We start from the raw sequence: 22,735 nt of genomic DNA, 5'->3' as shown, positions 1-22,735 counted from the left end.
GGGTCGCTCATTGGTGTGAAGGGCACAAACCAACCAGATCAGCTTTGCACCAAGCTTGACCTCTACCCAATACACGGCACACACACCCATAACAGCAGTAGAATCGCCTCCAGTGGCCCAGAGGTGCTTGTCAATGTGTGTGTGTGATTGTAATACAAAATTTTATATAAAATATGTATAGGTCATACCTAATAATATAGATAACTGAATACTAGGCAATCATTTTTATTTGTACTTACACATTCTTTAGGCAATTCTACACACATTCCCCCATCCAAAAAAATAATGACAAGTGTACCTATTGAGATTAATTTTGTCAGCTTGCCCCCAGTTCTCCAATTTGTAATGGTAATTTTTGCCATTAGCTGCCCCTCTCAGTTTGGTGTCATCTGCAAATTGGATGAGCATCCCCTCAATTCCTCCATCAAGGATCTACAGATTGAGCAAAACAGGTCCCGGACAGAGCCCTGCAGCCGCCCCCCCCCCCCCCGTCACAACTCTATGGCGCAACCTCATGGGGGGGGGGGTGCAGTCGCCTCTCCTCATGAAGGAGGTTTGAGGAGTTGCAAAAGGGTCAGAAAAGGGCTGCCAAAATGATCCAGGCAGACTTTGCGATGAAGAAAGGTTGCAGCCTTTGGGGCTCTTAGTTTAGACTTCAGAGCAGTGCTTCCCAATTAGCTAATTACTGAGCCCCCCCCCCCCCCTAATTTTCAAAAGCCAAGCCTGGACTAGAGAAAGTGGATGGAGAGTTGCATCTCCTGACAGTGAAGCTCAAAGACATCCAAGGAGTCGGGATGTTGGAAGATTCAGGACAGATAAAATTACACGCAAGGCAGAGTTCACCTGTGGAACTCCCTGGCACAGGAGGGAGAGGGAGAAGGAGGGGGAGAGAGGGGGCGCTGGCTTGCCAAGGGTTAAAGGGGATTGAGTGGGCTTCCTAGAGAGGAGGAAGTCAAGGCGGGGGTTGGGGGTTGGGGGGGGGATAAACTCCCGAGCCCGAGCCCCTCCCTCTCCCGCCTGCCTAAAAGGGAGGAGGGGCCTTTGTCTCTCTCTTCTGCACGTGCTGCATCCGTGGCGCCTCCGGGGAGCCGGTGAGTCTCTGCATTGGGGAGAAGAGGGGGGTCCCCGGGATGCAGGGGGGAGCAGGGGGACCCCAAAGCAGGGGGGCAGAGGCTCCTGCCCCCCCTCTCTGCAAAGCCGTTTGGGGACGGAAGAAAAGGGCCTGAAAATAAAACCCCCCAGACTGATGAATCAGTCCCATCTATTAGCTGAGGTTGTAGAGGGACGGAAATATTTGGACCTAAAGCATCCCAAAGAAATAGAAAGGAAAGCCTGACTGCTGGAAGAGGGGAGGGGGCAGAGGAGAGAAAGCGCTTCTTGGTGCGGTGCAGAGTCAAGCCTGCGGAACTCGCTGCCCCAGGAGGCCAGGCTGGGACCAGGGCAGTCAGGAGGAGGAGGAGAGGCTCTGCTTGGCTTCTTGTCTCCCCAGCGATGCTTCTGAATCCCAGTTGCTGGAAGGAGCGCAGGGGGAGAGAGGGGCTCTGGCGACCCAGTCCGGCTGGGGGGCTTCCCATTCAGGCCCCAGAGGGGCCCACTGGCCTGATCCTGCAGGGCTCCCCTCCTGCTCGGATGCTGAGCTCCTCACTTGGAGTGAAGCTCCCCCCCCCCCCCCAATGAATCAGACAAGGGAGAGATCGGGACTCCAGGCTTCGCATCCTTGGCAGAACTGTCTCCTTTGAAGGGAAATCTCTCTTAATTACTCCGCCAACATTTTTAAGGACAGCACCAGAGTTTCTGAGCTCCTCTAGGCAGCTTCCAAATGCAAGAAATATCAGATTAAAGGCATCTGTGTTCATGTCTGTGAATGTGGGTTCAGGCAGACACAAGTGGGAATAGTTTCTGTCTTTCTGTCGCAGGACCCCCCCCCCCCCAATCATTCAGTTTGTACAAACTCCACACACACTCACACTCTCACACACTACATACGCTACGCTTCTGTTATCAATTCATAGAAAATCAACCATACATCAGATCTGCACTGTTCCACTTTTATTTTACTCCATGAAGGAAGGACTACAAAATGGGGAAGGTTTGATACAGGCCAGCCATAATCCCTTGAACATCCCAGCACATCCACAGGAGCCCTGCCCAGTTGCTATGCCAACCCTGATGGTCCTAGACAGAAACCCATCCACCACACTACAGACTGCATACAGGAGTGGATTCAACATGGACTATAACAAAAGAACAGTGATTGGATTTCCCCTCAGGGGGCAGGAAACTGCAAGCTCCCCTTTGTCACCTGGAAAGTACTCATGGGGAGGGGAGAAAGGAGGAACCAGCCAGGGGACAGGACACTCAGGTTACCACCACAACTCCTCCCTCAACCCCTCCTTTCTGTAATGTATGCATGATGTTTCTGGGGGTGGGCTTGACCTAGAGGAGGGGAATTTCAAAAGTTTTTATAAGGTCTTGCACACCATTGTTCTGGGTCTTTCCTCTCTCCTGCAAGTGAGGGGAACACCCTGCTGCAACAGTACAATAAAGACCAAGCCTACAGGCTGCTGTTTTGCTCCAAGTTATCCTGGTTGGAGTCTTTGTTTTGGTCCAAGGGAGCCCTCAGATTTCCCCGTTAACAATATCAATGCAGAGCCAACGGAGGTTCTGCCCCCCCCCCCCCCGAATCAGACCAGGGAGAGATCGGGACTCCAGGCTTCGCATCCTTGGCAGAACTGTCTCCTGTGAAGGGAAATCTCCACCAACATTTTAAGAAACCGCACCAGAGTTTCTGAGCTCCTCTAGGCAGCTTCCAAATGCAAAAATTGTCAGATTAAAGGCATCTGTGTTCATGTCTGTGAATGTGGGCTCAGGCTGACACAAGTGGGAATAGGTCCTGTCATTTCATAAAATGAAAATCAATTAAATGAATAAAATAATAGTTCCTGCCTCCTTCGCCTCAGCCTCCCGGCCACCATTTCCCTGCCAGATTCTGGCCTCTCTTCTCCATCTTGGCCTGGGTTCAAGTCCCCTCAGATCCCTCAATCCCCTCAGCCCCTCCTTGGCTGCCATTCTTCTTATTCTTATTATTATTATTATTATTAATTGCATTTATAGTCCTCCCCATAACTCTCTCTCCGGCCGGCTCTGCTCCACTCAACCAACATCTCTGGGCTGAACTGATTATTTCCATTTCCTCCCCTTTGGGACAACAGAGTCCTTTCCAGACCAAGCAGAAAGGCTTCTTCTTCTCCTCTCATTTCCCTCCCGGCATTTGGGATTCATTTCTCCCTCTTCCCTGAGGGAATTCATTTCTCCCTTCTCTGCCCTCAGCTGCATCTCCTGTGCCTGAGGGACATTTCTTTTTGGGCCTCTTTCTGCATCTTCCGCCTGAGTTTTGGCTCACAATATTTGACGTTTTCTCTTCAGCGCAGCCTCTTTCTCCTTGTCCGCCTTTTTCCCGCCAACTGACTCTGTTTTCTTCCAAGCCTGAGCTTCTCTGTCAGGTTGGGGTTTCCTCCATTTTGTCTCCTGACTGAAATTCCCTCTCAGGTTTTTCCCTCCGTTTCTGCTTCTGCCTGACTCTCTCTTCCCTTCAGGAGTCCGGGGTCACGGTGGGGCCTTCTCCTCACAGAACTCTCTTTCCCTCACAAAATAGACCACTTTCTGTAGTAATTCATTCTCCTCCTGAGTTATGCTTCCTGTCATGACTCTTCCACCATTTGAGGCAAACCCTCCAACATGACTCCTTTAGATATATATATATATATTAACCACCACAGGTTCTCTCTTGGATTTTGTGTGAGGGAAACCTTGGATGCTTGGAGACTCAGGGAGACGTTGAACGGATAAGAAAGGTTTTATTTACAAAACCAAGTTGGTAAAAGAAAGAAGAGTCAGGAGTTGTGTCCTTTCAGGAAACAGTGAACTTATGAATGACACTAAACCTAAAGAGCTTTCAGGCCTTAAAACAAAGAAGTAAACGCACAGCTTCTCTTCAACTTCCCTGGCTAAAAATCAAAGGTTCCGCTTTCTAGAAGAGGAGGTGAAATGCTTCCCTCGGTTTCTCTTTCCTCCTCTCCTTCCTTGACTCAGTTCTGAGTTCAATCCTTTGGACGCAGCACAGCTTCCTTCTCTGCTTCAAAGTGGGGCTCCCTTTCCGTCTCCCTTTCCCCTCTCTCTTGGCAATCCCACTCCGCAGGGCTTTCCAAAGAGCAACACATCTACAGTTCTGCGGGGGTTAAGCTGTGGAACACTATTATTATTATTATTAATAATAATAATAATAATAATTTATAACCCATGCTTTCCCTTAAGTTCCCCGGGGAAGAGGACACCATTAAAACACAATTTTAAAAACCATTTAAAACAAGTTACAATGACAGAAAGAAACCAAGTTGTTCTTTTCCTGGCTTTTTAGTACTTTTCTACCACAGGAACTTTGGTCTCACCCGCTTGGCCCTCAGGGGCTTGGCCAGATCAGGATCTGGCCCTCAGAAGAAGAAAAAGGGATGTTGGAGATGCAAAGGGGTAGAAAACGAGACAGAAGCAGAAAGGAAATGTGCCCTCAAGTGGGGTTGGGAAGGAGAGCAACTCTTGAGGAGCCCAGGATTAGGACCCTCAATAGAGACTAGTGTCCATATATTATTTATACCCCAGCCACTCTGGGCGGCTTCCAGCAAAATATTACAATACAATAATTCATCAAATATTCCACACTTGTAATAAATTATTCACTTCTCCATCACCTTTCTGGTTTTATCCCTGGGCTGAAAACACTGAGAGGCAGGAGCCACCAGGCTGATTCGTCTCACAGAAACCGCTTCATTTGCCTCCACTTTTGGCCTGGTCACTTTCCTTCCAGGAGGGCGAGAGGATTTCTTCTTCTCCTTCCTCCTTCCTTTTTTTCTTAGAGAAAGCTCAGAGTCTGGCGTGTGGTGCAGTCCAGCCCTGGTTCCTAGCAAGACTCAGCCACACTTGCTCAGGGGACCTTCTCCTTCTGCTGACCGTGTGCCAATTTCATAACAGAACAATATATTTCCTTTGCAGTATTTGCCAGCACCTCTAAATGAGACAAGCAGAACTTGGTCAAAGAAAAAATGGATTCCTTCCTAAAGATGGATGAGCAAGACTCAGCTGGCCCTGAAGCAGGAAGAGGCCAGGCCATGGAAACTGGGAGCAGTGGGAGATTCTGGGAAGGCTCTGGGCAGAAGATCCTGGGAGAGGAGGACACCCTTCGCTCAGAGGTGCAGAGCCAGCAGTTCAGGTGGTTCTTCTACCAGGAGACTGAAGGACCACGTGAGGTTTGCAGTTGGTTCTACCACCTTGACCATCAATGGCTGAAGCCAGAAAGGCACACGAAAGCTGAGATGCTGGACCTGGTGATCTTGGAGCAGTTCCTGGCTGTCCTTCCAGCGGAGATGGAGAGCTGGGTGAGGGAATGCGGAGCAGAGACCAGTTCCCAGGCAGTGGCCCTGGCCGAAGGTTTCCTCCTGAGTCAGGCAGAGGAGAGGAAGCAGGTGAGAGAGACTTTCCTCCGGATACTCCCAAGGGGCTCCAAGGAGGAAGAAGATCCTTAAAAACTCTCCTAGTTGCTCATCCTTTTTCCTTTTTTAACCCTTGTCCCCATTGTCTGTTTGGAATCCTTGTTTCTCTTTCAGGAAAATGATCTGTTTGTGGAAATGGGTCCTGATTCCTCTGAGGGAGAGAGGACTCCGTTGGACACCAGAGAGAGTTCACTAGGTAAGGAGGAAGTAGTTTCTTCTCAGTTGGGTCACATTCTGTGGGCTTCGAAGTGATTCCATGGGTTCTTTTCATCATTTTGGGGGAAGACACTTAAGTCCAGGAGCCCAGAGGAGGGGAGGTGTAATTTTGCACAACTAAACTATGAAATGGGTACAAACACTGAAATGCACTCAGCAGGTGAGGCTTTTTCTCCAAGAGAAGCATGCTCTCATGGTTCCCACTTACCTTTGTCTCTTACAGGTGATGGAATTATACTGGCAGAACTGGCAAGACCTCCTCTTCCATCTCTTCATCCTGGTGGAGGGGAAGCAGCGGCTGTGGAACCAGATCAGGTGCGGGGAAGGAGCCTTTGGGGGAAAGGGGCTGAGGGGTGGGGCAACCAGGGTGTCTCTGGGGGCCAAACAAATCTGTCCTCTTCTTTGCTTCTGTTGTAGCTGCCCTTAAGAAAGAGAACGTTTATCTGTTGAGTATAATGAACAACCAGCTCACCTTAACTCACCCTCTGAATGCCACTAGTATTTATCAATAGTTGCTATTTTATTTGTCAATTTATTGTGAAATGGTAAAATTTGATTCTATAGAATCAAGAAACAATAAAAAACTGCAGCCAGGATTCACCTAATGAGCCCCATCCACTGCAGAAAGGGGCTTTCTCCTCCCTGTGGCCCCAATGCGCCCCTTGAAGTTGGCATCAGGAGCCCTCCCCCCAATCACAGTGAAATACACAATAAAACAATTCCATTAAGACATTAAAAGGAGCATCTCTACTTAAAATCTGCAGCAAAATATTCCCATGAAATCAACAGAGCTATTAACAGGCAGGAAACAACAAAGCAATGTGTAGTAGATAATCTTTATGCAGTCTAAGAGGAGGAACTTTCCCTTTTGCTTTCAGGGTCCAGTGTGCTTTGAAGATGTCTCTGTTTGTTTCAAAGAGGAGGAGTGGGCTTTGCTGGATCCTGCCCAGAGAGCTCTGCATAAGGAAGTCATGGAGGAGAATCGTGGGACCATAGATTCTCTTGGTATAGCTCATATTATTACAACATCTGTTTCAAAATTCCATGCATATATCTCTGTGTGATGAAGCTCCTAGATTTTGATGGATTTTGACAGCGTCACCTGCAGCATCTGGGATTCTCGCACCCACACAATTTACCTTGAATGGAGGCTACTGACTGTTTTGCCTGTGAATATTCTTCCACCACTTACGCCTTTTAAAACAAGGATCAGGCTGGTCTGAGCTGCCTAGGCCTTTTAAAATTGTAGGCTTCCTGAATATTTAGGAAAGTGGAAGTAGCTGCTGTCAGTTTTTGTGTTTTTCTTTTTGCTTCTGTCAGTTCTTGGTTTTGCAAAAATTCTTCTGACGCTGGAGATGGAGCAGATTCCATGATTGAACCAAAGAAAATTCATTGCAGAAAGTAACAGGCTTTTTGAATTTCAGTTTCCCATAAGTACCGTATTTTTCGCACCATAACACTCAGTTTTCCCCCCCTAAAAGGTAAAGGGAAATGTGTGTGCGCGTTATGGAGCGAATGCAGGTGGGAAGAGCTGCTCTTGCTGGCTTTTCGTCGAGGTGGGAGAAGGGAGTCAGCCTCTCTTCCTCCGTGTCTGCCTGCTCTATGGCTTTTTGGCGAGGTGGGAGAAGGGAGGCGGGAGGCAGCCTCTTTTCCTCCGGCTCAGAAGCCGGCAAGAGCTGCACGCAGTGTGTAAAAGCCAAGGTGGGAGAAGGGAGGCAGCCTCTCTTCCTCCGTGTCTGCCTGCTCTATGGCTTTTTGGCGAGGTGACTTTATAGTCTGATGGGCTGACTGTAATGTAAGCGGCTCTTACTCTGCTTTCTTTACAATGAGCCGGAAGGAGGGACAAAGAGGGCATCCCCTTCTGTCCCTCCCCCAGCACCTCACCGGTAAATTCAAACAAAGCGGCTTACAAGGCTCGTGTCCCTGCGTCTCCTCCTCCTCTTTTTGCTCCGGTTCGAGGCAAGGCAGCTGCACAAATGTGAGTTCCCCTCTCTCTTCCTTCTCTCCCTCCCTCCCTCTTCCAACTTCAAAAAATATTGGGGGGCGGCCAGGTAAGCCCCACCTCACATACCACAATGGGGGGTGGGGGATGACTCCCTCAAATATTTAATGGGGGGGTGAAGGGACCTAGGCCTATAGGAGTTGGCTGCTTTGCCTAGGACAAATGTGAGCTCCCCCCCCCCTTCATCACTGTATTGGAGATACCATACATTACTGACAGTTCCTTCATCATTTTCTTGCAGAAAACTGTATTTTCTTGCAGAAAACCTCCCCCGTTCTGATAAGGATGATAAAGCAGAGAAGACTAGCATATAAGATTCCTTTTAAACTAAAGGTAGTAAAATATGCTAAGGAGCATGGAAACAGAGCAGCAGAGAGACGTTTTGGACCACCTCCAACTGAAAAAACGATAAGAGGTTGGAGGAAACAGGAGGATCAGCTGCAAAAAGCAGATAAAAGCAAGCACTCTTTTCGTGGACATGGTGCAAAGTGGCCACAGATGGACATTGCCATGAAAGAATGGATCACAAAACAGCGGAATAATGGCATCACAGTCTCTTCAAAAATGATAATATGTGAAGCCAAACGCATTGCTTTAGAGAAAGGCATTCACGATTTTACTGGCTCACCATCATGGTGCTACAGATTTTTGAAGCGATGTGGCCTTGCTATGCGCACCAAAACTAGAATTGCGTAAAAAATGCCAGAAGAATATGAATCTAAGATTCTGTCTTTTCATAAATTTGTAATTGATGCTAAGAAGAGAAATGGATTTGAAATTGGCCAGATTGGGAATATGGATGAAGTCCCGCTAACCTTTGATGTGCCATCTAATAGGACTGTTGATCTTGCAACTGTCCGGAGGTTGCTGTGAAAACCTCCGGACATGAGAAAACCCATTACACGGTTGTGTTGTCTTGCTGTGCAGACGGCACCAAATTGCCACCCATGTTAATTTTCAAAAGGAAAACATTTCCAAAAGAAGTGATTCCACGAGGAATTGTTGTACATGTTCATGAGAAAGGATGGATGGACGAAAATGGAATGAGAGTATGGGTTGAAAAAGTGTGGTCCAAACGTCCTGGAGGGCTTTTGAAAAAACCTGCCTTATTGGTACTGGACCAGTTTAGAGCATATATTAGCGAAACTACAAAAAAGTGCTTTAAAGAAGCGAAGACTCATCTAGCTGTAATTCCTGGAGGTCTTACCAGCCAGTTGCAACCTCTCAATGTTTCCACTACAAGCCATTTAAGGTCTTTATGTGAGAAGAGTGGAACAAGTGGATGGCTGCTGGTAATCATGATCTGAAACCTACTGGACGAATGAAGAGGCCCACTATCACTCAGGTTTGTGAATGGGTGAAAACATCATGGCACTCGGTGAAGGAGGAAATCGTTGTCCAGTCATTCAAAAAATGTGGCATTAGCAATGCTTCGGATGGAAGCGAAGATGGTATCTTATATGAAGATAGCGAAGAAAGTGATGTCAGTGATTGTGAGCAACTGAGCTTCATAAATTCTGACTCTGGCACTGATAAGTTCTTGATAAGTACTCTAGAAGAGTACTCGAACCTAAAATTCTCTCTTCATTTGTTAATGACAGTGATGATGGTTCTTAATGCCACTGTTGACTGCTGTTCACTTTACATGGTTGTAATATGATTCTGATATACCGGTTGTTTATTAAATAGTTTAGTACAACATTTGATTCAGAATATTTTTTTTATTGTTTTCCTCCTCTAAAAACTATGGGCGTGTTATGGTCAGGTGCGTGTTATAGAGCGAAAAATACGGTGTGTCAGTCAACAAAGGCAGTGAATTCTGCAGTAAGAAATCTAACTTCAGTTCTTCCTTTATCACAGGTGTTCATTAGCTTTATTCAATAATTGACAACTCCATTTTTTCCTCTTTGCATAATAATTTTTATTCAGTTTAGAAAACTTTAACAAATTAACTTCAAATTCAATATATGCTTCTTTTACCAAAAAACAACAACAGTGAGGGGACATCTTCCCTCATTTCCGTGGTGCTTTCATTCCCATTTTTTCCTGCTGCTGATATATATCAAACTATATCTAATACATATTTCATCCATTACATTTATTATCATTTCCAATCCGCTGCTTATAATTCCAATCCTGCCCATGATTTCATTTGACTAAAATTCTTTCTCAGATATTCCAAAAAGGGTTTCTACTCTTCAGTAAAAAGTTTGGTCTCTCACTCTTGCTCTCAACTTTGCCAATTTTGCATACTCCAATGTTTTTACAAGCCATTCCTCTTTGTTTCTTCTTTCCAGTTCTGTGCATATAAAGTGTTGCTGCGTACATAAATAGTTTAATCATATTCTTCAGGACATTTGTCCCCAATATCCCTAAAAGAAAAGCTTCAGGTTTTTGAAAATTACCAATTCTTACATCTTCATTTCATGATACATCATTACAGTGGTGCCTTGGGTTAAGAACTTAATTCGTTCCAGAGGTCCGTTCTTAACCTGAAACTGTTCTTAACCTGAAGCACCACTTTAGCTAATGGGGCCTCCCGCTGCTGCGGGAGCACAATTTCTGTTCTCATCCTGAAGCAAAGTTCGTAACCTGAGGTACTATTTCTGGGTTAGCAGAGTCTGTAACCTGAAGCATCTGTAACCTGAGGTTCCACTATATAATCCTTTGTCCATCTATTGGAAGTGGGTTTGAAGAATTCTATCCTTGATTTTTCTTGAGCAGAACTGAACCAAACAAACTCCTGGTAGTTTCTTTGTGCTTGCAAAGGCCGACTTTATACAGAAAACTTAGATTATCTCCTCCGCTTCCATCTCAAGGAATTCCACCAACTGCTTCACCAGTTTCTCTTGGATTTAATCACCTAGTTCCAGGATCCCACGGAATATCAAAAAGGACTCCTTTTGTCGCATTTCCAAGACTTCCATTTGATCTGACAGCAGCTCTCCTTCCTTTATTTCTGTCACTTCCCCCTGCATTGTCTCTGCTTGCTTCTTGGTTTCACGATTCCCAGAAGAAAGCTTATTAACAGTCTCTCCCACTGAAGGAGTTCTTTTAGTTAAATCCTGGATGTTACAAGAAAGTGGGATATTGCATTGGAATTTGCCTCCAGTGCCAACTTGATTGCGATCCATGTTTCATTTAAATCCATTGCTGCCTTGTCAATTCTGCTGTTACAGATGTTGCCCTCTGTGAGGCTGGCTGGTTCAGGTTTTTTTCTTTGGTTCTGGTCATCATAGTACTGTAATTCACTTCTATAATCCATGCTTAAACAACAGTCCTTCTGGGGCAAGTTTTGTTCTGCAGATCTCTCTCATTCAGACGTAACATTTCAGCCTGCTCCGTCCCACCGTGCACCTCTGCTCTGCTGGCAATATTCCAAGTGCTCTCTCTCTTAGCTCTCTCTTTATATGGCAAAGTCAAATTGTTCCCAGACAGTCCCCTTTTGGATTCTAGTGCTCCTTATTCCATTAGCCACGAGGATTGGGTAGTATTCTCCCAAGGAATTTATAGCTTTGTATCAACATTCTCCCTTCCCTCTCCTCTCCCTTCTCCTTTGTGGCAGCGATTTTTTTTTTTTTTTTTACTTCTTTCACTCTTTTCTTCACACACCAGCAGCCAGAATTTCCCCCTGCAGCTGCTGCCCACCCTTTATGGTAAAGCGTCTTTAAATTTAAGTCAAGTCCAATTTATAAGGAAGTCAGCCACTTACACGATTGCCTCTGAGTCTTCTCAGTAATTGAGTCAGAAATGTTTTTGCCAGTGCCTTGCCTCTCAACCAGCCTGGAACAGGGTCCTCCAACTTCCTCCAAGCAGGGAGCGGCAGAGAAACGGGCTTGTCACCCTGCTACACTCAGGGTCTTAAGGAATGTTTGCCTTCGCTACCCCAATTTCTGCATCTGAGACTTCCCCAAGCTCGGAGAAGCTGCTCTTGTGATCATGGCTGACCTAGAAGTACAATTCTTCCTGAGGCTCTAATCCATTTCTCTGTTCATTGCAGGTGGTGATGAATTAGAAATTCAGAACAAGGGAGACCAAGACAAAGTTCACACAGTGGAGAAACCCTATACATATGTGGAGTCTGGCAAGAGCTTCAGTCAGAGTTCCTATTCCACTTCCCATCAAAGAACTCATACAGGGGAGAGACCACATCAGTGCTTGGAGTGTGGAAAGAGCTTTAGCAAGCAGCGGATTCTCACCACCCATCTAAAAATTCATACAGGGAAGAAATCATATCAGTGCTTGGAGTGTGGAAAGAGCTTCAGTAGAAAGGAATATCTCACTTCCCATCTAAGAATTCATATGGGGCAGAAACCATATCAATGCTTGGAATGTGGAAAGAGCTTCAGTTGGAAAAAGAGTCTTACTTCCCATCAAAGAATTCATACAGGTGAGGAACCATATCAATGCTTAGACTGTGGAAGGAACTTCAAAACAAAACAACATCTCACTTACCATCAAAGAACTCATAGTGGGGATAAACCATATCAGTGTGGGGAATGTGGAAAGAGCTTCAGTCAGCACTCCAGTCTCAGTTCTCATGAAAGAATTCATACAGGGGAGAAGCCATATCAGTGCCTGGAATGCGGAAAGAGCTTCATTTGGAAAGATAGTCTCACTTCTCATGAAAGAATTCATGCAGGGGAGAAGCCATATCAATGCGTGGAATGTGGAAAGAGCTTCAATCACAGATCTCATCTCACTTCCCATCAAAGAATTCATACAGGGGAGAAACCACATCAGTGCTTGGAATGTGGAAAGAGCTTCAGTCACAGATCTCATCTCACTATCCATCAACGAATTCATACAGGGGAGAAACCACATCAGTGCTTGGAGTGTGGAAGGAGCTTCAGTCAGAAGGTGAGTCTCACCACCCATCTAAATATTCATACAGGGGAGAAGCCATATCAGTGCTCAGACTGTGGAAGGAACTTCAGAACAAAGCAACAACTCACTTACCATCAAATAACTCATAGTGGGGAGAAGCCATATCAGTGCGCGGAATGTGGAAAGAGCTTCATTCGGAAGTACCGTCTCACTTCCCATCAAAGAATTCATGCAGGGGAGAAACCCTATCAGTGCTTGGTATGTGCAAGGAGCTTCACCTCAAAGGCAGCTCTCACTTTCCATCAAAGAATTCATACAGGGGAGAAACCACATCAATGCTTGGACTGTGCAAGGAACTTCACCTCAAGGGCAGCTCTCTCTTACCATCGAATAACTCACAGTGGGGACAAACCATATCAGTGCTCAGACTGTGGAAGGAACTGCAGAACAAAGCAACATCTCACTTCCCATCAAAGAACTCATAGTGGGGAGAAGCCGTATCAGTGCGTGGAATGTGGAAAGAGCTTCACTCGGGGGGATACTCTCACTTCTCATCGAAGAATTCATACAGGGGAGAAACCACATCAGTGCTTGGAATGTGGAAAAAGCTTCATACAAAAGACCAGTCTCATTTCCCATCGAAGAATTCATACAGGGGAGAAACCACATCAGTGCTTGGAATGTGGAAAGAGCTTCAGGCAGAGAATCAGTCTTATTTCCCATCAAAGAATTCATACAGGAGAGAAAGCACATTAGTGCTTGGAATGTGGAAAGAGCTTCACCTGTAAGGAAAGTCTTATTTCCCATCAAAGATCACACAGCAGGGAAAATAGCAGAATAATAGCATTGTAGTGTTGGAAGGGGCTGTGTTAAGTCATCTAGTACAGGAATCTCAGCTAAAGCATCCATGACATATAACCATCTGATCTCTTATTAAAAACCTCCAAGGAAGGAGATGACACCTCTCATAGGAATCTGTTCCACTGCTGAGCAGTTTATACCACCAGAAGCAACCTCCTGATATTGAGTCGGAATCTCATTTTTTGTAACTTGAATGCATTGGTTCAGGTCTTACCCTCCAGAACAGGAGAAAACAAGCTTGCTGCATCTTGCCTGGGACAGTCCTCTAGATATTTGAAGACTGCTATTCTGTTTCCTCCCAGCTTCCTCTTTTCCAGGCTAAACATATCCATTCCCTCAACTGTTTCACTTAAGGCTTTGTTTCCAGGCCCTTGGTCATGCTTCCGGCTTGTCAGTATCCTATTCAAATTGTGACACCCAAAACAAGACACAACACTCCAGACGTGGTCTGACCAAGGAAGAAGATAACAGTACTGTGACTTCCCTTTATCTGGACACTCGGCTTCTGTTGATGCGCCCTTGGATAGCATTAGCTTTCTTTGCTGCTGCATCACACTTCTGACTCATGTTTAGCTTTAGTTCTGCTAACACTCCTGGATCGTTTTCACATGTACTACTGGAAATCCAGATGTCCCCCATCTTATATATTTGCTGATTATACCTGCCTATATGCAGAACCTGACATTTGTCCTTACTGAAATTCCTTTATGGCATTTAAAGGCCACCTTTTTCTCCAGGGAGCTCCCGGTGGTGTCACATGGCTCTTGCCCTCCTGATTTAACACGGACAATAATCCTGTGAGGTTGGTTAGGCTGTGATGCAGTGCCTGGTCCCCAGGGTCACCCAGCTAAGTAGGGATTTGAATCCAGGTCTCCCAGATCTGAGCCTTTAACCACTATGTCACACTTGTTCTCTAGTGAGACTCTCAGAAACTTCATGTGCATGTGTGTTTCCTTAAAGCTCAGTTGTGATGTTCTGGTGTTTGAATTTAAAGTTATATACACCTATAGCAAAATAATTAACATAACAGAAGTAAGTACAGTATACTAGAAGATTTATGGTAAAGTTGGCTAGGGAGGGGGAGTTTGGAATGCTGGGGGTGAGAGGTGATTGGCTGGGAGTTTGAAAGGGGTTTGAATGACGACAACATAACAATCATGACTTTGGGTAATTAAACATTCTGTGTCCTTTTAAATGTGCTTGTGGGAAGGGGGGATTTTTGTTTTTATTTTGTTCTTGTTTTTATTCTGTATTTTGTGTTTTTGTTCTGTGGTTTTGTGCTGTGAACTGCCCGATATCTTCAGACGAAGGGTCATATACAATTTTTTTTAATAAATACTAAAAATTAGTCATAAGCAATAAAACATAAAAAAGACCAACCACAATGAACCATTTCCACATAGATCCCAAGGAGCTAAAAAACAGAGATGCAAAAAACCCGACAGCTACGAACTTCTATGGCACATTCCCCCCTGGGTGGACCCCCACATCCCCGGAGAGTAAATCTAGCAGCCTGGCACTTCTCTTTTCAGGGCGTGGCGGTGTGGTGTGCTCTGGTCCAGGGGATCACGAAGAGGCAGACACGACTCAACAACCACAATCCATAAAATGAAATCTTCCTCGTCCCAAGGGTTAAAAGCGACTGACGTGCCTTCCTAGAGGGGACGGAAATCCTGCGGGAGGGGGCAGGTCCTCTGGAGCGAGAAATGGGGTGCTGATCGGCGCTCCAAGGGTTAAGAGGAAGTGAGCTGGGTTCCTAGAGGGGACAGGAAACAGTGGGCAGGGGGCGGGACCTCCGGAGCCAAAGAGGGGCCTCTGCGTGGGGTGAGTCTCCTCTCTCTCTCCCCCCCGGGGGTGCAGGGGGACCCCAAGTCCGGGGAGCAGGAGAGGCCTCGGAGGGGAGCAGGGCATTCCTCGGCATCCCTGGCTTGGCGGAGGGAAGAAAAGGGCCTGCAGAGAAGCCCCTGCAGACGCCGCAGTGGGAAAGAAAGATTTGTACGCAAAATAGATGCATAAAATAAAAGAAAGGAGAGCGTGAGCCCTGCAATCAATTGCTGGAAGAGGGGAGCGGGCAGAGAAGAGAAAGCGCTTCTTGGTGCAGTGCAGAGTCAAGCCTGCGGAACTCCCTGCCCCAGGAGGCCAGGCTGGGACCCGGGCGGGGAGGAGGAGGAGGAGAGGCTCTGCTTGGCTTCAGGTGCGAGGACTTCCCAGTTGCTGGGAAGAAGCGCAGGAGCAGATAGGGGCTTTTGCGCCCCAGCCCTACTGGGGGGCTTCCCATTCAGACCCCGGTCACAGGGACATGGAATCGTAGAGTTGGAAGGGAGCCCGAGGGTCATCTAGTCCAACCCCCTGCAAAGCAGGAATCTCTGCTTCCCTGAAGGTTTCTCAGCAGAGTTTGGATGTCCAGCTCTCAAGGATGTGCGAGTTGAGATTCCTACATTGCAGGGAGTTGGGTCACATGACCCCCGGTGCCCCTTCCAGCTCTGCAGTTCTGGGGTTCAGTGAAAGAAGCTTGTGGGGTGGGGCTGGCATCCGAGAGCTCAGACAAGAGGAGAAGGGGGCAGGAAATTCCCAGGAGGAACCGCCACCAGGCTGCCCTCTCTCTGGCCACCCAAAGCTCTTGAGTGTGTGGAAACCACCAAGAGGGCCCGTCTGTCCCCCCTGAGCCCCCAGGGGGGTGTAGTGAAGGAGGCCTTTCTTCAGATATTTGGCTCCTGTGAGTCCCTTGAACTGGGCCCAGAAGTGAATGAAATTAATAAAGAGAAGGAGCCCAGTCCAGAATCCGAGGACTGCATTTTGCATCCGTTTCTGAGTTGTCTTCAAGGGCAGCTGCACATGGAGGGCATTGTAATGATCCCATTGGATCAGGAGCATGGAATACCATGGCCTCCTCCTCTCGCCCCAAAGAGACTGGGGCTGGCAAACTCGCCAGAGCTGGAAGGGGGCACTGCTAGTCACTGAGGCCACCTGGGAACCTCTAAGCAGATGTGGTGATGGAGTTATGCTATGCCACATTATTGTTACTTTAATTATTATAATAATTAATTACCCATCCTATTATTTACATGCGCTTCACCTTATGATTTTAGGGCAGATTTCAACATTACAACAGTATAACAAAAACAGTTTAAAACCCCTTACAATCACAGAAATAAGGTGAATCCTCCTGTACTTTCTTTTAGCGCTGTCCTTTGGCCCTGCCCACATGAACTTTGGGCTCACCCACTTCACCCTCAAGGTGTTGCCAGATAAATCACGTTCCTTGTAGGGGGACTAGATGATTTCTTCTTCTTCCTTCTTCCTTTTTTTCTTAAAGAAAGCTCAGAGTCTGGGCTGGGGTGCAGTCCAGTCCTGGTTCCTTCCAAGACTCATCTACGCTTACGCAGGGAACCACCTTCTTCTCCTTCCCGTCTATCAGTTTTATAACAGAACAATGTCTTTCTTTGTAGAATTTGCCAGCACCTAATTTTCGGACGGACAGAACTTGGAAGAGGCCCAAGGGGTTCCTTCTGGTCTTTTGGAGACTTCCTGAGAGTGAAGATGCATAAGCAAGACTCAGCTGGCCCTAGAGCAGGAGGAGACCATGCTATGGAAACTGGGAGCAGTGCAGGATTCTGGGAAAACTCTGTGCAGAAGATCTTAGGTGAGGAGCACACCCTTCGCTCAGAGGCGCAGAGCCGGCAGTTCCACTGGTTCTGCTACCTGCAAGTCAAAGGACCCCGTGAGGTTTGCAGCCAACTCTACCACTTCTGCCACCAGTGGCTGAAGCCAGAAAGGCACACGAAAGCTGAGATGCTGGACCTGGTGATCTTGGAGCAGTTCCTGGCTGTCCTTCCAGCGGAGATGGAGAGCTGGGTGAGGGAATGCGGAGCGGAGACCAGTTCCCAGGCAGTGGCCCTGGCCGAAGGTTTCCTCCTGAGTCAGGCGGAGGAGAGGAAGCAGGTGGAGAAGAAGCAGGTGAGAGAGGCTTTCCTCTGGATCCTCCCAAGGGGCTCCAAACAGAAGGGGGAACAAACCCAAATGCTTAAAAAAAAAGGGCCATCCTTTTTCAGAAACATCCAAGGAATAAGATGTGATATATCTGAAGTTTTTTTCCTCTGCCATTCCTTTTCTAACCCTTCCCCACATTCTCTATTACAAATTCTTGTTGCTCTTTCAGGAAAAGGATCTGTCTGCAGAAACGGGTCCCGATTCCTCTGAGGCAGAGAGGACTTCGTTGGACACCAGAGAGAGGGCACTGGGTAAGGAGGAAGGAATTTCTTCTCTGTCTGGCCACATCCTCTTATTCTCAAACTAATCTGTGGTTTCTGTCTGTGTTTTGGGAGAAGCCACTTGGGGCCAAGAGGCCAAAGGAGATGAGATATATTTTAGCATAACTAAAATATGAAATGGGGACAAACTCCCAAATGCACCTCTGAGAGAAGCATCCTGCACTCCTGTCTCCCCACTTCCCTTTGTCTCTCGCAGGTGAAAGAAGGATGCCGGCAAGACCTCCTCCTCCATCTCTTCATCCTGGGGGAGGGGAAGCAGCGGCTGAGGAACTGGATCAGGTGCGGGGAAGGAGCTGGGGGGGGGGAAGGATGAGGGGTGGGGAGACAGGGCGTTTCTGGGGGCAAATGAATCTCTCTCCTGCTCTTTTTTTCTTCTGTCAAATCTGGAAAACTGTCATTCTTGCACAGACAGAATGATTTGAAGAAATCAACATACAGTTCCATCCATTTTCACTAAGATTCATACCTATCATTAAAAACAGTATGAAAGATTCCCAAAACATTAAATTATGCATCCATGGTCAAAATATGCAGCAAACAAATCCGATTAATCCAATGCAGGCAGAAAGAGGAATGTGCAGTAAATAATCTTTATGTTGTGTAAGAGAAGGACCTTTGTTCTTTTAGGGTCCACTTTGTTTTGAAGATGTCGCTGTTTGTTTCACGGCTGAGGAGTGGGCGTTGCTGGATCCTGCCCAGAGAGCTCTGCATAAGGAAGTCATGGAGGAGACTTGGAGGATCATGAACTGTCCCGGTAAGGTTCCCTGTTTGGTTATAATAGTTGTTTTGACATTCAGTCAATATTTTTATATCACAAACCACCCAGATTTTGATGAATCTCAACTTTGCCACTTAGAGTATCAGGAGATATGTGTTAAGATCTTGATGGAATTATGCAAATTGTAGGAATCACTGTCCCCTCTTCCTGTTGTCAGGGGCTGGACTGAGGAGGAATGGTGGGGGCTGCCCCCCTTCTCCTGAACCTTCCCGTGGGCAAGAGGACAGTATAGATTTAGAACTGTGGTTTGCAGACGGTCATAGTTCAGAGGCTGTAGAGGGGAGAAGCAGGGAAATATTGGAAGAGGAACAGCAGGAAGAAGAAGCACTAGGGTGGGACAGCTGACAGACTTGTGTCTTTGGAAAGCATTCTTGACCCCCTTCTCCCAGGACCAGGCCAGCCTTGAGGGCAGGAGAACAAGCATAGCTTTGCAAGCGTTGAGTATTGTATCGGTAATGTCTTTATCTCTTGCAGTATGTCTTTATTTCCCACTTTTGTAAAGAAATCTTTCTCTTTCTTTATTAGCTTGTTAGATGTATCCAGTTTCTTCCCTTCCCTCACTTTCCTCTGATACACACTTTGCTGAATAAAATAGCCTCTCAAAACTATAAAAAGTGGCGGGTGGCGGGTTGGCTCTCTGTTGCCAGCATAGTCCAAACACTAGAGCTTCCCCGCTTTCCCCTTGCTTTCAAATCACACACATTCTCTGTTGCTGTTTGTTAATCTTAATGTTACTCCAACTTATTCCATCCTCACTTGTATATATTTCTTAAACCTGCATTCTGGAGAGGGTTGCCATATCAAAAAAGAAAAGAGAAAAACTCAAAATAAACAACCATGGGATTCTCTCCCCCAACCATCTCTTACACAGAATGAAATCTTATCTCAGTTCAAACCTTAAATCCATGCAGCTGAATGTACCACAGGTTGTAGTTGCATCTCCTCCAGCCCATTCCTTTACTTTAATTGCCAATTAACATCCAATTCGTAGGATGACCTCTGCTTCCAGAAACGGAGCCGGGGGGTGGGTGGGGTGGGGGGGTGGGGTTGCAGCAGACAAAGTGCTCCTGCCCCCAGTGCCTGCCTTCCATGGGGAAGCGAATGCCAGACCCCAGGGCCCGTTCCTCCCCTGCCCTGAGAGGAATCCAGAGAATGCTTTAACCCCACGATCCTCTTTATCTGCATTTCCCTGCGATGTCAAAGGAGTCATCCATTCCTGGCGCAGACCGGAAACAGAAACCAAATGCAATTTAAAATGTTTACTGGGATGGATGTACCGTCTCCCATCTTGAATCTGTCACCTTCTTGACATTAGACATCACTTATCTGGGATGTGGCAGAATGGGAGGTAACATCGGGGGATTTCCCAGTATTGAAGGGACTCTCCCACGGAAGTTGGAGCAACCTGGTTTTCTGCTGCTGCTCTGGAGGGGAGGACCCAAGCCCAGTGGCTTCATGTTACGAGAAAGGAGATTCTGACTCAATCCTTGGACTTCTGTGGAAGATGCAAGACTCTCCTTCATTGGAGGACTTCAAGCAGAGCTTGGATGACTCTTCTGCCTCTGCAGAAGGAATCATTGGAGTTTTGCAAGCAGAGGTTGGGTGTGTAAGTTGAGATTCCTGCATTTCAGGGGACAGGACTAGATCACCCCGGGGGTTCGCTTGCAACTCTCTCCTTCTCAGAAAGCGTTTCCTGCTTCCAGAGCCTTTTTCACACAAAGCTGTTCCTGCTGCTTCTGTATCTAAGGGAAGAAGCAGCTCAGCATGTCAGCCAAGAGGGTTCACCAAAGAAATCACCTCTGGGGGTGCCTGACACACGCAGCTGGTCCTGGGCTCCTGCTCTAGAGAAAGAAAACTCAAGACAGGGAGGGAAGGGTGCGCTGCTTACGCTCGTCATCTAAATCCTTTCAGTTCTTCCTCTCTCACAAGCGCTAATGAGCACTGTTCAATAATTGGGGGCTTCATATCATCCTGACACTCTAATTCATCTCTCTCTTCATTTCAGGTGTTGAGGAATTGGATATGAAGAACAAGGGAAACCATGAAAAAATCCACACAGTGCAGAAGCCATACCAGCCTTTGCAATGTGGAGATAACTTCACTAACAGCTCCGATTCCATGTCTCATCAAAATCCCATTGGGAAGAAACTGTATCAGTGCTCAAACTGTGGAAGGAACTTCAGAACAAAGCAACATCTCACTGACCATCAAAGAACTCATAGTGTGGAGAAACCCTATCAATGCTTGGAATGTGGAAAGAGCTTCAATAATAGGCGCTCCCTTGGGTCCCATCAAGGAATGCATACAGGGGAGAAACCTTTTCAGTGCTTGGAATGTGGAAAGAGCTTCAATAATAGCCGCTCCCTTGGGTCCCATCAAAGAATTCATATAGGGGAGAAACCTTTTCAGTGCTTGGAATGTGGAAAGAGCTTCAGTGAAAGCATCAAACTCACTGCCCATCAAGTAACTCATAAAGGGGAGAAACCATTTCAGTGCTTGGAATGTGGAAAGAGCTTTAGTCGACGTGACTCTTTCACTTTCCATCAAAGAACTCATACAGGGGAGAAACCCTATCAGTGCTTGGAATGTGGAAAAAGCTTCATTCACAAGGTCAGTCTCACTTGCCATCAAAGAATCCATACAGGGGAGAAACCCTATCAGTGTCTGGAATGTGGAAAGAGCTTCAGTATGAAGACCTATCTCACTTCCCATCAAAGAATTCATATAGGGGAGAAACCATATCAATGCTTGGAATGTGGAAAGAGCTTCAGTATGAAGGCCTATCTCACTTCCCATCAAAGAGTTCATACAGGGGAGAAACCATATCAGTGTGTGGAATGTGGAAAGAGCTTCAATCACCGCTCCACTCTCAGTTCTCATGAAAGAATTCATTCAGGGGAGAAACCCTATCAGTGCTTAGAATGTGGAAAGAGCTTCAGCAGGAAAGACCATCTCACTTCCCACGAAATAATTCATGCGGCGCAGAAACTATATCAGTCCTTAGAATGCACATTGGGCCTTCCTGCAAGAAGAGCGCTTCTGTGACATCAGAGAATTCACAGTGGGGGGAAACCATTTCAGTGCCAAGAGTGCGGAAAGAGCTTCACCTTGAAGCAAAACACTCTCTTCCCATCAAAGAATTCATGTGACGGAGAAACCCTAATAGTGCTTGAAATGTGGAAAAAGCTTCATCTTGATTGAAAGTTTCACTTCCCATCAAATAACTTGCAGGAGGAATATAATAGAATTATAAGATTGTAGTATTTGAAGGGACGCTGAGGGTCATCTTGTCCAACCCCCTGGCAATGTTGTGAAGTAGTGCCTGGTCCTCAAGGTTGCCCAGTGATCTTCATGGCTGAGAAGGGATTTTAGTAGTAGCAGTAGTATTAGTAGTAGTAATTGTTGTGTTATATTTATACCCCACCCATCTGGCTGGGTTTCCTGAGCCACTATGGGCGGCTTCCAACAAATATATCTATATAAATAATAAAAAATCAAACATTAAAAACCTCCCTAAACAGGGCTGCCTTCAGATTTCTTCTAAAAGTTGTGATGTTCTTTATCTCCTTGACATCTGATGGGAGGGGTGTTCCACAGGGCGGGTGCCACTACCAAGAAGGCCCTCTGCCTGGTTCCCTGTAACTTGGCTTCTCGCAGTGAGGGAACTTCCAGAAAGCCCTCGGAGCTGGACCTCACTGCCCAGACTGGATGATGGGGGTGGAGATGCTCCATCAGGTCTACTTGGCCGAGGCCATTTAGGGCTTTCAAGGTCAGCACCAACACTTTGAAATGTGCTCGGAAATGTACTAGGAGCCAATGTAGGTCATTCAGGTCTGGTGTTATATGGTCTGGGCAGCTGCTCCCAGTCACCCATCTAGCTGCTGCATTCTGGATTAGTTGTAGTTTCCGGGTCACCTTCAAATGCAGCCCCACGTAGAGCGCATGGCAGTAGTCCAAGCGGGAGATAACCAAAGCATGCACCACTCTGGCAAGACAGTCTGCGGGCAGGTAGGGACTCAGTCCGGGTACCAGATGGAGCTGGTAGACAGCTGCCCTGGACACAGACTTGACCTGTGCCTCCATGGACAGCTGTGAGTCCAAATTGACTCCTAGGCTGTGCACCCACCCCATTTAGGATCAGGGAGTCCCCCACACCGCACCTGCCCCCTGTCCCCCCCAAAACAGTACTTTCTGTCTTGTCAGGATTCAACCTCAATCCATTAGCCGTCACCCGTCC

At 46.8% G+C, this 22,735-nt stretch overlaps 2 protein-coding genes across 4 annotated transcripts; both read left to right on the top strand.

Moving 5' to 3' along the window:
* Positions 1-961: 961 nt before the first annotated feature.
* Positions 962-14,794, top strand: LOC310662909 (uncharacterized protein). Of its 2 annotated transcripts, none has more exons than XM_083410271.1 (6): positions 962-1,091; positions 5,047-5,516; positions 5,658-5,739; positions 5,983-6,074; positions 6,638-6,764; positions 11,762-14,794. In XM_083410271.1, the coding sequence occupies exons 2-6, from the start codon at positions 5,097-5,099 to the stop codon at positions 13,342-13,344; spliced, it is 2,304 nt and encodes a 767-aa protein (XP_083266397.1). In that variant the 5' UTR covers positions 962-1,091; positions 5,047-5,096; the 3' UTR covers positions 13,345-14,794. The 2 variants fall into 2 exon arrangements, with proteins under 2 accessions (XP_083266397.1, XP_083266396.1); XM_083410270.1 differs by lacking the exon at positions 962-1,091 and adding an exon at positions 1,261-1,886 and having other exon boundaries at positions 2,871-5,516.
* A 1,778-nt stretch (positions 14,795-16,572) lies between these two features.
* On the top strand, positions 16,573-22,016 carry LOC310662956 (uncharacterized protein). 2 transcript variants are annotated; one of them, XM_083410391.1, is made up of 5 exons: positions 16,573-17,391; positions 17,609-17,690; positions 17,917-17,999; positions 18,348-18,474; positions 20,504-22,016. In XM_083410391.1, exons 1-5 carry the CDS (start codon positions 16,990-16,992, stop codon positions 21,541-21,543), a joined length of 1,734 nt encoding a protein of 577 aa, XP_083266517.1. In that variant the 5' UTR covers positions 16,573-16,989; the 3' UTR covers positions 21,544-22,016. The 2 variants fall into 2 exon arrangements, with proteins under 2 accessions (XP_083266517.1, XP_083266516.1); XM_083410390.1 differs by having other exon boundaries at positions 16,573-17,406.
* Positions 22,017-22,735: the final 719 nt, after the last annotated feature.

This window comes from Podarcis tiliguerta (genome assembly GCF_965153285.1).
Source record: "Podarcis tiliguerta genome assembly, chromosome: 13".
Lineage (NCBI taxonomy): Eukaryota > Metazoa > Chordata > Lepidosauria > Squamata > Lacertidae > Podarcis > Podarcis tiliguerta.
The sequence above is the reverse complement of the archived record's forward strand: the minus strand, read 5'-3'. Positions and strand labels throughout refer to the sequence as shown.